Below are 16,429 nucleotides of genomic sequence, written 5' to 3'. Positions count from 1 at the left end.
CAAAGAAACAGGCCATTTGTTTTTAAAGCAGTTGAATCCACAGTGCTCTCAAATGTATATATAATATTTAAACATGAAATTCAAATCCAGACAGGACCAGATTTAAGAGGGCAAGTTAATAGTGTTCTTGGCTAGGTGCTGGCGTGGCATTTTAGTACTAGAGAACCACCCAACAACTGTCAGAGCAGTCTAAATCAAATCTCTGCAAACTCTTTTGTAAATGTCACAAGCATTTTTTGCTTTGCACACCACAGAAACCTTTTTTTTTTAAAGATTTATTTATTTACTTGAAAGTCAGAGTTACACAGAGAAGGAGATGCAGAGAGAGAGGTCGGTCTTCCATCTACTGGTTCACTCTCCAATTGGCCACAACAGCTGGAACTGTGCCTATCTAAAGTCAGGAGCCAAGAACTTCTTCTGGGTCTCCCACGCTGCTGCAGGGGCCCAAGGACTTTGGACCATCTCCTGCTTTCCCAGCCGATAGCAGAGAGCCGGATCGGAAGTTGAGAAGCTAGGACTTGAACCGGAGCCCACATGGGATGCCAGCACTGCAGGAGGCGGCTTTACCCACTACACCACAGTGCCAGCTCCACACCACAGAATCTTCAGTGCAACTTCTCAACTCTGCTATTACAGTATGAAATAGGTGGGGCTATGTTGCAATAAAATATTTGCAAAAAATACAGAAATTAACATATTCCACAGTAAGTGTCATCTGTCGGTCTCTAAGAGTCCATTACTGAGCACCAGGAACAGCAGAAAGCATGTGTATGTATCTGTGGCACTCCTGAGTCAATCTCTTCATCACCTTCACAGGATGGATTTTAATTCTGTCTTAGAGGAAATGAAGCTCAGCAACTTTAACCACAGTCACACAGTAAATGAAGAAGCCATGATCACAGACCAGAAATAACAGCCATGGCATAATTTGCTTTGGAGTCTTTGAAAATTAAAACTATATCATTTCACACTCACAAAAATAGCTAAAATGGCAAAGAATGATGTTCTTCCATGCTGGTAAAGATGTAGAGCAACTGGAACTGTCCCACATGACATATGGGAGAGTTACAGCCACTTTATCAAGTTGTTTGTCCACTTCTTATAAGCATACATTTAGGGGCTAGCGCTGTGGTGTAGTGGATTGGACCAGAGTCCTGGCTGCTCCACTTGCAATCCAGCTCCCTGCTGGTGGCTTGGGAAGACAGTGGAGGATGGCTGAAGTGCTTGGGCCCTGCACCCACATGGGAGACCCAGAAAAGGATTTTGGCTCCTATTTCAGATGGGCCCAGCTCCAGCCATTGCAGCCATTTGGGGAGAAAATCAGCGGATGGAAGATCTATGTCTCTCCACATTTCTCTGTAACTCTTCCAAGTTATTATTATTATTGCATTAAACTACCACTTGGGTTGGGCACATCTCTTTTAAGAAGTGGTTTGAGGGGCTGGCACTGTGGAGCAGAGGGTTAAAGCCCTGGCCTGAAGCACTGGCATCCCATATGGGCACCAATTCAAGATCCGGCTGCTCCACTTCTGATCCAGTTCTCTATGGCCTGAGAGAGCAGTAGAAGATGGCTCAAGTCCGTGGGCCCCTGCACCCGTATGGGAGACCCAGAAAAAGCTCCTGGCTTTGGATCGGCGCAGTTCTGGCCGTTGTGGCCATCTGGGGAGTGAACCATCGGATGGGAGACCTCTCTCTTTCTCTCTGCAACTCTGACTTTCAAATAAATAAATAAATAAATAAATCTTAAAAAAAAAAAAAATGGTTTGAGTCCTGGCTACTCTGTTTCCAATATAGCTCCTTGCTCAGGTGCCTGGGAAACAGTGTACAATGGGGTCAAGTACCTGAGTTCCTGCCACTCATGTGGAAGACCAGGATGGATTTCCTGGTTCTCGGCTTCAGCCTAAACCAGTCCTGGCTGTTGTGACCCTTTGGGGAGTGAAACAGCAGATGGAAGCTCTTTGTTTCTCTCTCTTTGTTACACTTCCTTTGAAATAAATTAATCTTTTTTTTTTTTTAAAGATTTTATTTATTTTTATTTGAGAGGTAGAGTTACAGACAGCGAGAGGAGAGACAGAGAGAAAGGTCTTCCTTCCGTTGGTTCACTCCACAAATGGCCGCAGCAGCCGGAGCTGCACTGATCCGAGGCCAGGAGCCAGGCGCCCCCTCCCGGTCTCCCATGTGGGTGCAGGGGCCCAAGAACTCAGGCCATCTTCTACTGCTTTCCCAGGCCATAGCAGAGAGCTGGATGGGAAGAGGAGCAGCCGAGACTAGAACCGGCGCCCATATGGGATGACGGTGCCGCAGGCGGAGGATTAATACTGTACCACAGTGCTGGCCCCTCAAATAAATTAACCTTAAAAAAAAAGCTACTGATACACATATGGGTAAATCTCAGAAACATGATGAACAGAATGACACAACAGAGTACATACTGTACAGAACTTTAAAAATAGGCAATGACTTAATCTATTGTGAAAGAAATAGAAAAATGGTAATAGGATAAAATAAAGGGAATGCTTAGAGTGTTGAGAAATACTGTTATTTTGATTGCAACAGTGTTTGCATGAACAAATATACTGGTCAAGGCCGGCACCGCGGCTCACTAGGCTAATCCTCTGCCTTGCAGCGCCGGCACACCAGGTTCTAGTCCCGGTGGGGGCGCCGGATTCTGTCCCAGATGCCCCTCTTCCAGGCCAGCTCTCTGCTGTGGCCAGGGAGTGCAGTGGAAGATGGCCAGGTCCTTGGGCCCTGCACCCCATGGGAGACCAGGATAAGTACCTGGCTCCTGCCATCGGATCAGTGCGGTGCGCCGGCCGCGGCGGCCATTGGAGGGTGAACCAACGGCAAAGGAAGACCTTTCTCTCTGTCTCTCTCTCTCACTGTCCACTCTGCCTGTCAAAAAACAAACAAACAAACAAACAAAAAAAACAAATATACTGGTCAAAACTCACTGAGCAGTAGTACACTTAGGATCTCTTTTTGATCACAGAAATGATGCCTTAATAAAAGATGTGGGAAATAATGAAAAAAGTATTTAAAGCTTTAGCTTTTCTACAGCTTGGTTTTGAGTTGCTTCCACAGCTTCAATATGATGTTCTGTGATAGTTAATTTTATGTCAACTTAAGTGTGTTAAGAGATGCCCAAATAGCTGGTAAACATGTATTCCCAGAACAGATTAGCATTTCAATCAGGAGAAGAGCACCCTCACCAAAGTGGGCAGGCATCATCCAATCTGTTAAGAGATCCACTAGAACAAAAAGAAGGGAGAATTCCCTCTCTCTCCTTAAGCTGAAACTTTCATCTTTTCTTGTCCTTAGACATCACAGCCCCTGATCTGGCAACTTTGACTCCAGAATTTATGACTGTGTGCCCCTCACTCCCAGCCTTGCCAGTTCTCAGATCTTTAGCCTCAGCCTCAGGCACACCACCAGCTTTGATGGTTCTCCAACTTGGACTTCTCAGTCTTCAGAACTGCATGAGCCAGCTGCTATGGTAAATCTCCTCTATCCTACTGGTTCTGCTTTTCTGCAGAACCCTAACTAATAAAACTAGTAATTGTGTTCCAATCTAAAGCCATAATTCATTTTGCTTTCTTGGTGAATTTAGAGTATTTTCATTTCAAAGTGTTTTTTGGTTATTATTGATTTGAGTTTTTTACTGGCTAAGAGAATGAGGTATAATGAATGATACTTTTGGAATATGCTAAGATTCTTTTGGGGGCTGAGTATAAATTTGTTCACATTCCGTAGGCAAAAAAGTAAAATGTGACTGAAATTTTTACATAATTAAGCCTGTTCACAGTGTTATTCCAATTCAAATCCTTTTTTTCTAACAGGATTTATCCATGTGATTAGCTAAATTCTGAGAGTCAAAATAAAATCTCCCTTTAACTGTAGTTTTATTAATTATCTTCATATTCCTAATAGTTTTTATACCTTCTATGTTCTGCTACCATAGTTCAATGCAAATTTACACTATTTTACCTTCATGGTACATGGACCTTAATTTCTTTTTTGGTAAAGTAGAACTCTTTATTTTAAAAAATGTATTATTTATTTCATTCTTATTTGGAGGCATGGAGAAAGACCAGAGACAGAGACAGAAATCTTCCACTGGCTCACTTCCCAAATGATTATAATAGATAGGGCTGGGGTAGGCCACAGCCAGGAGCCCTGAACTCCAACTGAGTTTCCCACCTGAGTGACAGGGCTCAAACCATCATTTGCTGCCTCCCAGAAAGCTGGTCTGGAAGCAGAGGAGCTGGGACTCAAACCAGGCACTTGGATATGGGGCACTGGCAACCCAAGAGACGGCTTAACTGCTCTGCCAAATGCCTCCCCACAAGCACCTTTACTTTAATCACTAAAAAAGCATTTCTCAGGGTGCGTGTTGTAGAAAAGGAGGTTAAGCTGACACTTTGAATGCCAGTATCTCTTAAGAAAGTGCAGCCTCCACTCCTTCTAATGTGTCTGGGAGGCAGCAGTTGGTGGCTCAAGCACTTGGGTTCCTGCCACCCACATGGGAGGTTCACACTGAGTTCTTAGTTCCAGGCATCAGCATGGACCAGACCCAGTTATGGGATTCAGGGAGTGAACCAGTAGATGGTTCACTTTTTCTCTGTCTCTCCCCATTACTCTGCCTTTCAAATAAATGAATAAAACTTTAGAAACTTCTCTGTTCAGGGTTGAGAGTGGTAAACTAGGGTGGGCCTTTGGCCTAGCAGTTCAGATGCCAACTGAGACACCTGCATCTCATACTGGAGTACCTAGGCTCAATACCTGGCTCTGGCTCCTGACTCCAGCTTCCGTCCTGCTAATGTTGACCATGAGAGGCATTCATTTGGGGATGGCTCAAGTAGTTGGGTCCGTGCTGCCCATGTGGGAAACCTGGAAAGTATCTCAGACTCCTGGTTTCAGGCTGCGCTAGGCCCAGCTGTTGTGAGCATTTAGGGAATGAACCAGTGGGTGGTAGATTTCTCTCTCCTTGTTTCTCAAATAAATATTTTTTTTTTAAAAATTGCGGACTAAAGCACAAGCAGCAATACTTCTCCCAGCACCATGTCAAAAAAGGAAAAAATCAAAAAAAGAGAAAAGATAAATAGTTAAAGACACTACTCAATTGGTTGTGCTCATAAGCTAGTGGAGGCACCCGATGGTGGACAAACAACAGAACAAAGTCTTTAAAAGTAACCTGAACTCTAAAGATAGTCTTTACGGGGGCCTCTACACGCAGTGCCGGCATCCCATATGGGTGTTGGTTCAAATCCCAGAGGCTCCTCTTCTGTTCCAGCTCTCTGTTATGGCCTGGGAAAGCAGTGGAAGATGGCCCAAGTGCTTGGGCCCCTATACCCATGTGGGAGACCCTGAAGAAGCTCCTGGCTTCAGATCAGCCTAGCTCCAGCTGTTGTGGCCATCTGGGGAGTGAACCACTGGGTGGAAGACCTTTCTGTCTCTCCCTCGCTCTCTCTGTAACTCTACCTCTCAAATAACTAAATAAATAAATCTTTAAAAAGAAAAAAATCGGCCGGCGCCGCGGCTCACTAGGCTAATCCTCCACCTAGCGGCGCCGGCACACCGGGTTCTAGTCCCGGTCGGGGCGCCAGATTCTTTCCCGGTTGCCCCTCTTCCAGGCTAGCTCTCTGCTGTGGCCAGGGAGTGCAGTGGAGGATGGCCCAAGTGCTTGGGCCCTGCACCCCATGGGAGACCAGGAGAAGCACCTGGCTCCTGCCATCAGATCAGTGTGGTGCACTGGTCGCAGCGCGCCAGCCATGGCGGCCATTGGAGGGTGAACCAACGGCAAAAGGAAAACCTCTCTGTCTCTCTCTCTCACTGTCCACTCTGCCTGTCAAAAATAAATAAATAAATAAAATAAAGACAGTCTTTCCAAGGAGGAAGAAACAACAGTAACCAACTCTTGGAGAATGGCAAGGAGGAAGTCGCCACTGGCTGCAACACAAGCAGGGAAGAGATCTGCTAAGAGTTGAAAGAATGGCCTGAAGTGAAGTGTAGTGCCTGAACTACACTGAACTAGCCAAGGATATCTGAGGAAAGGGAAATTAGTACTGAAGCATACCAAACGCTGGAAACTTGCAAAGATAAATGAATTGATAAACCTCTAGCTAGAATGACAAAGGAAAAAAGAGAAGACAATCACCAAAACCAAAAATGGAAAGCAGGGGATGAGCTGCAGAGAGTGGGAGGTTGGGTTGAGATTTCAAGGACGTCAAAAGGGGACTCGGAATACCTTATGCCAGTGATTTGACTGTTTAGTTGAATGGAAAAATTCCTTAAAAGACACAAACTATCATGCCTTCCTCAAGAAGAAAAAAACAACCAGAACTATCTTTTATCTTTAAATGAATTTAAAATGTTGGCAAGATACCTTCTCAATTAGGAGAACTTCAGGCCGATATGGCTTTTTTTTTTTTTTTCAAGATTTATTTATCTATTTGAAAATCAGAACTACAGAGAGAGAGAGAGGGAGAGAGAGCGAGGTCTTCCATCTGCTAGTTTACTCCCCACTTGGCCGCCACGGCAGGAGCTGCACCAATCCAAAGCCAGGAGCCTGGAGCTTCCTCCAGGTCTTTCCACGTGGGCAAAGGGGCCCAAAGACTTGAGCCATCTTCCATTGCTTTCCCAGGCAACAGAAGAGAGCTGGATTGGAAGAGGAGTAACCAGGACTCAAACTGGCACTCATATGGGATGCCGGCACTGCAGGTGGCGGCCTCACCCACCATGCCACAATGCTGGCTCCCTAATATGGCTTTACTGGTATATTCTACTAAGCAGTTAAGAAAGAAGTAATAAAAATTCTATGCAAACTCTTCCACAAAAGAATGGAAGCTTTCCAATTAATTTTATGAGGCCAACATTATTACCATGATACCAAATCAAACAGAAATTACAAAGAAAACTACTGCCCAACACCCTCTGCAAAAACTAACAAAACCGCATAGTCCAATTCAACAATATATTAACCAAGGATAATCATACAATAACCATGTGGGATTTATTCCAGGAATGCATGATTGGTTTAACAACTGACAAATAAATGTGATTCATCATATTAACAAACAAAACAAGGAGAACCGTATGGTCAACTCAATAGACACAGGGAAAGTATCTGACAAAAACTTAACATTCATTCCGTGTTTTGAGAAATGCTGACATTTAAATACAGATATTTAAAAAGTTTTTTTTAAAAAAAAACACATTTATTTATTTATTTGAAAGGTAGAGTTTTGGAGACACAAGGAGACAGAGAGAGATCGAGATCTTCCATCTGTTGGCTCACTCCCCAAATGGCTGCAATGGCTAGGCCTGGGCCAGACTGAAGCCAGGAGCCAGGAGCTTCTAAGTGGGTGGCGGAGGCCCAAACACTTGGGCCATCTTCCACTGCCTTCCCAGGCACATTAGCATGGCACTGAATCAGAAGTGGAGCAGCGGGGACTCAAATTGGCACCCACAGGGGACACTGACATCGGCAGGTGGAGGCTTAACCTGCTATGCCACAGTGCTGGCCCCAAAAATATTGCTTTTGGGATTGTATTTGTATTGTAGAAACCCTTCAGTATCTCTGGTTTGTTTGTTAAATTTTTGGAAATCTAGCTATAGAATCCTCCTATATAAGATTCTGACATCTCACACCCAGTTAAAACTCTCTGTCAGGGGGCCAGCACTGTGGTTTAGTGGGCTAAGCCTCTGCCTAAGGCACCAGCATCCTATATGGGCACCAGTTTGTGTCCTATCTGTTCCTCTTCCGATCCAGCTCTCTGCTGATGGTCTGAGAAAACAGTGGAAGACGGCCCAAGTGCTTGGGCCCCTGTTCCCGCGTGGGAGACCGAGGAGAAGCTCCTGGCTCCTGGCTTTGGATCGGCCCAGTTCCTGCTGTTGCAGTCATTTGGAGAGTGAACCAGCAGATAGAAGACCTTTGTCTGTAATTCTGCCAGTTACAGACAGAGAGCCAGGAGCTTCTTCTGGGTCTCCCACGTGGGTGCAGGGGCCCAAGCACCTGGGTCACCTTCCACTGCTTTCCCAGACCATCAGCAGAGAGCTGGATTGGAAGAGGATCAGGGGGGACATGAACCCACGCACACATGGGATGCTGGTGCTGCAGGCAGAGGCTTAGCCCACTATGCCACAGCACCAGCCTCATAAATAAAATCTTTAAACAAATAAAAAAAACTCCGTCACTGTTCTTTGGTTTATACTAAAGGATGCTGTAGAAACATACATCAAACCCACCATTGGCACCTACAGTATGGATACTGCGGCTGAAACTGCCTATTACACAAGGTCTCCTAGATGAAGTTCCCTCAGAGAATTTTTCCAATGAAGTATCAAGGAAATCTATTTCTTCTAAGGAAATATTACGTGTTTCTTTCCCCTCAGAAATAGTGTAATTTGCTAACTTCTCAAGCTTCTCAGTTTTACTGTCTGCATGGCTGAATAATCCCTGGCCTTATTTTCTCTATTTTTTTCTTTTTTTATTTTCTCTTATTTTCTTTATTGTACTTATGTTTTCCCAAACCTCAAGATCTGTTCTAATCTTCCTATACTAGTTTACTGTTCACTTTCTAATGTAATTTTTACTTCTCTGTTTAAAGAGTGAAATTATAGATAGGTAAATAAATGCTTCAATCACCACATATTTTGGGTTGTGTATTTACCTGTGTAAACAAAGTAGTTTTCTGTCCAGAGATGACTTTGAGTGTTTGTTGTCCCTGTGTAGAGGATGTGCTGACTCCCAGGGTTCCTTGCACCACTGAGCCAGTGGTCAGTTGTTTTCCAGATGTCTGGGGTGATGGCTGGCCAACCAAAAATGTACCCTGAATTAGAAAAACAAAATTAAGGGACTAATCAATTTGTTCAACTCATATAACTTGCTGTCATGCTCTAATTCGTAAGATTCCAAGGAGAGAGCAACAATGCTCTCTCCTTGAATTCTGAAACTCAAAGTAACGTTTCTACTTCCAATTATGAAATTCTACATAGTACTTACAGAGTTAGGCTACTGAAAACTCAAGTTTTATAATCTAGCCCTCAAAGCCAATTTAATCATTCAGACTGGTAACTCTCCATGCTTCTCAGTATTAACGTTGGGAACTTACATTGTAGTATCTTCCTCACAGGAGAGTCAAGATTTCAGTGACCACAAAAAAAAGTAGAAATCTGTTACTAACTAACTCTAGCCTAACTCCAAACACCACAATTTGATACTCTCTCTTTGGTCACTTGCTTTTGAAAGCAAACTTTCAACAATACATAAATAGTGTTTATTACTTCACAGATTTAGGGACATATACCATAGATTTAGAAATCTTTCTTTGAAGCAGAGATATCTGGATTAAAACCCCAACTGTACTATAAGCTTAATCTTGGATAAGTTACTTAAGTCTTTCTGAATCGATTTCCTCTTCTCTCAAAACAAGCCCATAACAATATTTAAACCGCTGACCCCTGATCCCAGAGAAGTAAATCAACTATAAATAAAAGCAGTTATCAAGTAGCTAAGTGATTTAGAGATCAGTCACCAAGGACCAGACCTGGGGCGTCTGCTTGAGGATGTAAGATGTGTAGGTCAGGTGCTGGGATATCCCACCAGGGCCGCCACTGCTCTGGGTTCCTCCCGCTCCTCCTCCTCCTGCTGCTCCTCCCCCGCCACTTCCGCTGCCTCCTCCAGCACCACCGCCTCCTCCAGCAGCACCAGCACCAGCAGCACCAGCAGCTGAGCTAGACTGCAGGTCTAAAAACACAAATTACAACAGCATCGTGAAAGTACTGGGCAAATGTTCAGCAGAAAACCACCAAACTGAGCCTAGAGACGATTCCCTTATAGCCGCTTCCTCCTTCTTTCCTGCTTTCTGTTTCTCTTCTATAATATAGATTCTGTGGTAAGAGGAAGAGAATTTCCTAGTATGAAGACAAGACCAAAACCTACTTACAGACTGAGCATCCCTAATCCAAAAATGTGAAATCTGAAATGAGAGTTTTTGAGCACTGACATGACTGTCAAAAAGTTTCAGATGCCGAGGGGTTGGCATTGTGGCATAACAAGTTAAGCTTTTGCCTGCAACACCAGCATTCCACATGGGCACTGGTTTGAGCCCCGGATAATGTGCCTGGGAAAGCAGCAAATGATGGCCCAAGTCCTTGGGCTCCTGCAGCCACAGGGGAGATCCAGAAGAAGCTCCTGCCTCCTGGTTTCAGCCTGGTGTAGCCCTGTCCATTGCAGCCATTTGAGGAGTAAACCATATCTTCCCCACCCCCCGTAACTCTTTCAAATACATAAAATAAAAATAAACCTTATTAAAAAAAAAAAGTATAGGGGCCAGAACCGTGGTGTAGCAGGTAAAGCCGCCACCTGCAGTACTGGCATCCCATGTGGGCAACAGTTCAAGTCCCAGCTGCTTCATTTCTGATCCAGCTCTATGCTATGGCCAGGGAAAGCTGTAGATAATGGCCCAAATCTTTGGGCCCCTGCACCCAGGTGGTAGACCTAGAAGAAGCTTCTGGCTCCTGGCTTCAAACTGGCCTAGTTCTGGCCATTGTGGCCATTTGGGGAGTGAACCAGCAAATGGAAGACAGACCTCCCTCCCTCCCTCTCTCTCTCTGCATCTGCCTCCCTGTAACTCTGCCTTTCAAATAAATAAATAATTCTTTAAAAAAAGAAAGTAATTGAAAAAAAGCTTAAGATTCTGGATTTTCAGATTAGAGAAGTTCAGCAAGGAGAGCCCATGTAAATACCCCCAATCTGAAAACACTTCTGGTTCAAAGCATTTCAGGTAAGGGATACTTGACCTGTATCTTCTTTTCCTTTTTTAAAAAAGTTTTTTTTTTTTTTTTTTTTTTTTATTTGAAAAGCAGAGATTCACAGAGAGGAAGAGATCTGAAGAGATTAGGTTCACTCCCCAAATGGCTGTAATGGCTGCGCCTGGGCCTGGCTGGAGCCAGGAACCCCTTCTGGGTTTCCTTTGTGGCTGTAGAGGCCCACGTCCTTGGGCCATCTTCTGTTCCTTTCCCAGGCAGACTGGCAGAGAGCTGGATTGGAAGTGGAGCAGTCGGGACTTGAACCAGAGCCCATGTGGGATGCCAGCACTGCAGGCAGAGGCTTAACCTTCTATGCCACAGCGCTGGCCCCTCGACCTGTGTTTTCAACTGAATGACGACTGACTGTATTTTAGCCACAAGTACAATGAAGGATTTATTTTTGATAAGTGTTTTGAATTACTTGTATGAGATCCTGATACTGATATTTAAGAGCTATGTTTTCATCAACACTTGGATTTGCTCAGGTAGTTCAAAACTTTCTGGCATCTGAACCAATTTCAGTGAAACTGCTGGAATTCAGTGTAATTTTTTAGTACTTTCTGTTCTTCTTGGCCTGGGAAAAATCAGACATTTATAAATATTCTAGGGCATAATTCTTGTTTGCATTTCAAATTCCACTTCAAAGCCTATGGCCCTTTTAAACTATTTTTGCTAAGACAATGTATATAAACTACCTGGATTATAAACAGCCACTTTATAAATATTAGAGTTCAACTTCCTTCCTCATCTTAATGGCTGACTGTTATTGGAACAAATCCTTTCCCAGTGCTTTATCTTGATTCTGAGGATATCCTAAAAATCCAAGTAGCTTTATGAATGAATTTTGGAATATTTTATACTGTTCTTTTCTTACATATCTAATTTTTTTACACCATTGCTTATATGAGGAAAAAAATATTAGGATAAGAGAGTAGAAATGATCATCACACTGAGTAAAAGAAATGGCAATGGGCTTGCCTGCTGTGTTTTGACAAGACTATTGAATTCCTAGCGAACCTATGCCGTACCTTCTGCTTCTGACTGAGGGAAATTCTTTACCTTTTCCTTTTCAATATCACCCTCACTGTCTGCTAACTCTAGAGAAGCTACCTAATTCCCTTGGGGCTTTCAGATGTACATACTGATAGGGAAACTTTATTTCTGTATTTCCAAACTTCGCAAATGTAGAAAGTACATCTAAAGAATGGCAAGCAGGGACACTTGATTCTAGTCGTATTCCCACCCCCTTGAAGATGAAATATACTTCCAGCTCCTGGAAACAGACTAATCTTCCTTCAGGAATCACCAGACAGTTTTCAGGTACCAGTGAAAGGAAGAACTCCTTCTTTACCCTTCAGGTAGACAGCTTCTTCCCAAAACAATCTCAGCAGCCCTACTTCTCCAGGGATGAATAAAGGAACCCAGAATAATACCGCCATCTCCTAAGACTGTGATGATTTGAACCCTCTTCTAGCAAAATTAGGTGAGCTTTAAATTCATTTGGGTGAATGTTACCATTACACCACTAGTTACAGAAATTCTTCCTCCATCAGGTAAGAACTGCCCTCAGGTGGACGAAATAAACATACCCCGAGACCAAGAATCAAATGATTTAATGATGGACTAACTGGCATTGTTGGTAGCGCGCAGGATGGCTCCCTGAGGGATCAGCAGTAGTTTTCCTTTTCCAGAAGGGTTCTTGCTGTTTGTTGTAAGGTACAGTTTAGTGCCTGGAGGCAAATTTGCCAGGTTGGCTAAGTTGGTGGCTGGTAGCTGCAATGTTGCCATTACTAAAATAGTGAAGAAGGAAAAAAAGAGGAGGAAAAACAGTTAATGGAATTAAGGCAACACTCTCAATAAAATTAAATACAGAGTAATAAAATACTTATTTAAAAACATGAATACACAGTACTTTAAACGCTGGCATTCTTAAATACCTTGCTAATTAGAAACTGTTTTTACTCCAGAAGAGCCTGCCACAAACTGATTTATTTCCATATATAAATGGGATGATCATAAATAAATGATAATAAAGTACTATGATTTAGACTTGATGATGACACACTTTCTCCCACTTGCTTCAAGTCCCTTTAGTCCATTTCCAGTACGATAATTTATGGATTTGAAACAAGACTTCTAGCTCCCCTCACTTTCCTAGGAGTAAGAAATGCTAAGCCAACGAATGGCACATACATTTTGAAACTGTAATTCATCTCTTTACAAGTTTCATCTAAAACAAAAAGTGTTTTTTTTTTTAATCCATACGGTATAAATCCCTGAACACGAGTCTTAGGAGACTTAAATATCAAATTTTCTGCAGTTACCTTTTACTAAATCTCCAGGCCATGAAGCCCAAAGAATCAACTGGGTCAGTGACAGGGAAAGCCTCTCAGGCCTCCTAAGACTGTAGGAGCGGTCCTTCTCCTCATGCCCACTTCACTGTGTAAAGCTGTGGGAAGCAGCAGCCCTGGGAGCCACCCCAAATAAAAGGGACAAAAGCACTAAAACTGAGTGCTACCCCTCTCCATTATCTGCACTGATCCCACTTCATTCACTCTCCAACACTGTATCTCCAACACTGCTGGGAAGGCAGCTACCCCAAATAAAAGGGACAAAAGCACTAAAATTGAGTGCTACCCCTCTCCATTATCTGCACTGATCCCTCCTCATTCACTCTGTATCTCCAACACTGCTGGGAAGGCAGACCTCCCCAGGTATCCACACCCACCTGGACTCCCATCTCCAGATTCCTGATCTGAATCATCTCCTCATTCACTCCTTCCCAAACTCCTTCACCCTGCCCTCTAGGAATTCCTGCTGTGATCACACTCTAACATTTTCAACCTGCATGCAGGAATTCCACCTCAGTCCCTGGAAGGTTTAACTCCTCCCCCACAGCTCTCATATCCAGGGTCTGTCCCTTCTCTGATTGTAGTATCACAGGGTCAGGACTATAGCTTTCAGATCATTCCTAAAAAAAAAAAAAAAAATCTAGGCCCCTCCTAAGGTGGGCTACACTGCCTGTCTCCTCTCTCTGGCTATCATTTACTGACTATCCAGTTACTTCCCCCTCAGTGGCAAAAGACTGACTTGTGACTCAACTTACTATTTATGCTAATGACTGTCATCCTCAGCGACAACACTGTAGATGACTTATTTTATTCTTTGGCTTCTCAGTTTACTTGATTTTCCAAAATCCAAAGATCATTTCTTTCAATTCATGGCAGACACTCATTTTTATTGTCTTACGACATTTATCATCACTAGCAATTGCACCACTTCTGAAATTGTGACTTTGTGTATCTACTACCTTCTCTCCTTCTGACTCACTGCAACAATTCTTTAGCTTGATCACCTAATCAAGACCTTCAAAAATAAGTAAACATCTAATGTCTGGAGTCCCTAAAATATACTCAAGGTGTCCAAATGCCTATCTGGGAGAGAATGTACTAGACAGTATCCCAAATGATAGCTGGCAAATGCCATGCCAAGATCTTAAGTCTGATAGACATCTGCAGGTAGGGATAGGGATAAAATGAGAATTGTTTTTTTGGACTCAAAAACAATATCAAGAAGCACTATTTTTATCATTCCTGATTTTACATATGTTTACTACATATTAATTATATATGCTACAGTAAATGTATATACTTTACATATGTTACATACACATTTTAAGCCAACTACTAGTAGCTCTCTATGTAAAGTATTCCATAAAAAAAGAACAAACATTTTTATACATATATGTATGGAGTCTATTAGGAAGCCTATTAGGCTTTCCTGAACAAAACCAAATATCAAATAAAACCACTGGCAAAGGAAATCTTGGATGGTGCTGCTGCTGAAAGGGCCTCCAGTCAGATCCTTACCTGAGCCCTGGGATCCACTTTTCTGAGGGCCAGCAGTAGTGACCTGAGCCTTGGTTAAGGCCTGCACCGGCTGAGCAACGATGGTTCCTCCACCTCCACTCACAATTGCTTTGGCAACTCCTTGGGTCACAACTTGCTTTGGACCAACAGCTTTGGCAACAGAAGAGCTGGCCTTGGCCACGAGGATTTGGCCACCACTGATTGCCACAGCCTGTTTCACTGTCGAAGGCAGAGTAGATCCAACTGGTACCCCAACAACCTGTTCAAAACAGGGGAGAGTCCAGCAGGGCGCTTCTCTAGTCCCAAGACCTCTGTCTCTGTTCTAGCAAAGAATAAAGCAAAGGCCTGGACAAAATACAGAGATGAAGCCCACAAGGTAGAAAGGCTAACCAGACAATGTAAAGCCACCACTATATTCCTTAATTTGCAAGTTAATGAAGGTTAAACACTGTCTTAACCTTGGCTTCTTTTTATAAAGTAATATGTGTATTTTTAAATAGAATATTGGGGAAATGAAGAAACAAAGAAAAAGTTCTACTCATCAAGAAAATAACCTCAACATTTTTAATGTATTTACTTTTCATTCTTTCTAATGTAAAACACACAACTTGGATTAAATACTATACACACAGTTTCATAATGTCTTTTATTTAATATCCTATTATAAGCATTTTCCAATGATTTTTCAGAAACATTTTTATGTGACAAAATATTAGTATATTAGAGTTAGTAGAATACAATCTGTGTAAACATTTCACTACTACTTGGGATATTCAGGCTGTTTTAAACATCACATTATGAAAAACTGCAATAACCTTCTCACATATATGAAGTATAAACTTCACTAGATGCTTTATCAGAGTATCTCTTTAATAACCTCTTCTATATTATCCTCACCTGAAATGACCATTTCTCCTTTTCAACTGTAGAACTCATATCATTTATCATTTAGCATACCTTGTGACACCTCTTCTAATTTTTTTTTAAAGATTTATTTACCTATTTGAGAGGCAGAGTTACAGAGAAAGAGACAGAGAGTCTTCCATTTGATGGTTCACTCCCTAAATGACCACAACAGGGGAAGCTGGGCTGATCTGAAGCCAGGAGCTTCTTCCAATTCTCCCGAGTGGGTACAAGCACTTGGGCCATCTTCCACTGCTTTCTCAGGCCAAGGCAGAGAGTTGGATAGGAAGAGGAGCAGGCAGGACATGAACCAGCTCCCATATGAGATGCAGGTGCCACAGGCAGAGGCTTAGCCTATACGTCACAGCATCAGCCTTTCTAACTGATTTTTAAGGAAGGTTAAAGTCTTTTCCCAGAGCTGGTATTGTGGCATAGCTTGTAAAGTCACTGCCTGCAACACCAGCATAGCACATGGATGCCGGTTCATGTCACGGCTGCTCTACTTCCAATCCAGCTGCCTGATAATGGTTTGGGAAAGCAGCAACAGATGCCCAAGTGTTTGGGCCCCTCCCACCCATGTGGAGAGACCTGGATGAAGCTCCTGGCTTCAGCTTGGCACAATCCTATAAATTTTTAAAAAATCTTTCCTATATCTCTTCCTAATCTTTCCTCTTTTTGAAGGTAGACATTTAAGTTGAAAATAAAGTTTAAGCAAGAATAATATTTAATCAGATTTCAAAAGACAAAAACAAAAACCCTATTATCCAAATACAGAAAGTTAGAAATTCTGAATTCTTCTTCTTTTTTTTTTTTTTTTTTTTTTTTTTTTTGACAGGCAGAGTGGACAG

At 42.7% G+C, this 16,429-nt stretch overlaps 1 protein-coding gene across 6 annotated transcripts in view; it reads right to left on the bottom strand.

Annotated features, from left to right (window-relative positions):
- Positions 1–16,429, bottom strand: part of YEATS2 (YEATS domain containing 2) — a 120,662-nt gene that overhangs the window by 24,641 nt on the left and 79,592 nt on the right. For all 6 annotated transcript variants that reach the window (XR_016233195.1, XR_016233194.1, XM_070072402.2 and 3 more), the window contains 4 exons: positions 14,679–14,937; positions 12,438–12,599; positions 9,546–9,745; positions 8,670–8,828 (listed from right to left, as the gene is read on the bottom strand). Coding sequence is in view for 4 of the 6 variants with exons in the window: in XM_070072402.2 (XP_069928503.1) it covers positions 8,670–8,828; positions 9,546–9,745; positions 12,438–12,599; positions 14,679–14,937 (780 nt within the window). In the remaining 2 variants the exon portion in view is untranslated. The remainder of the gene's footprint in view (positions 1–8,669; positions 8,829–9,545; positions 9,746–12,437; positions 12,600–14,678; positions 14,938–16,429) is intronic.

This window comes from Oryctolagus cuniculus, chromosome 4 (genome assembly GCF_051225735.1).
Source record: "Oryctolagus cuniculus isolate XC-2025 breed Fujian yellow rabbit chromosome 4, ASM5122573v1, whole genome shotgun sequence".
Taxonomy (NCBI): Eukaryota; Metazoa; Chordata; class Mammalia; order Lagomorpha; family Leporidae; genus Oryctolagus; species Oryctolagus cuniculus.
This window is presented reverse-complemented; position numbering and strand designations above follow the sequence as displayed.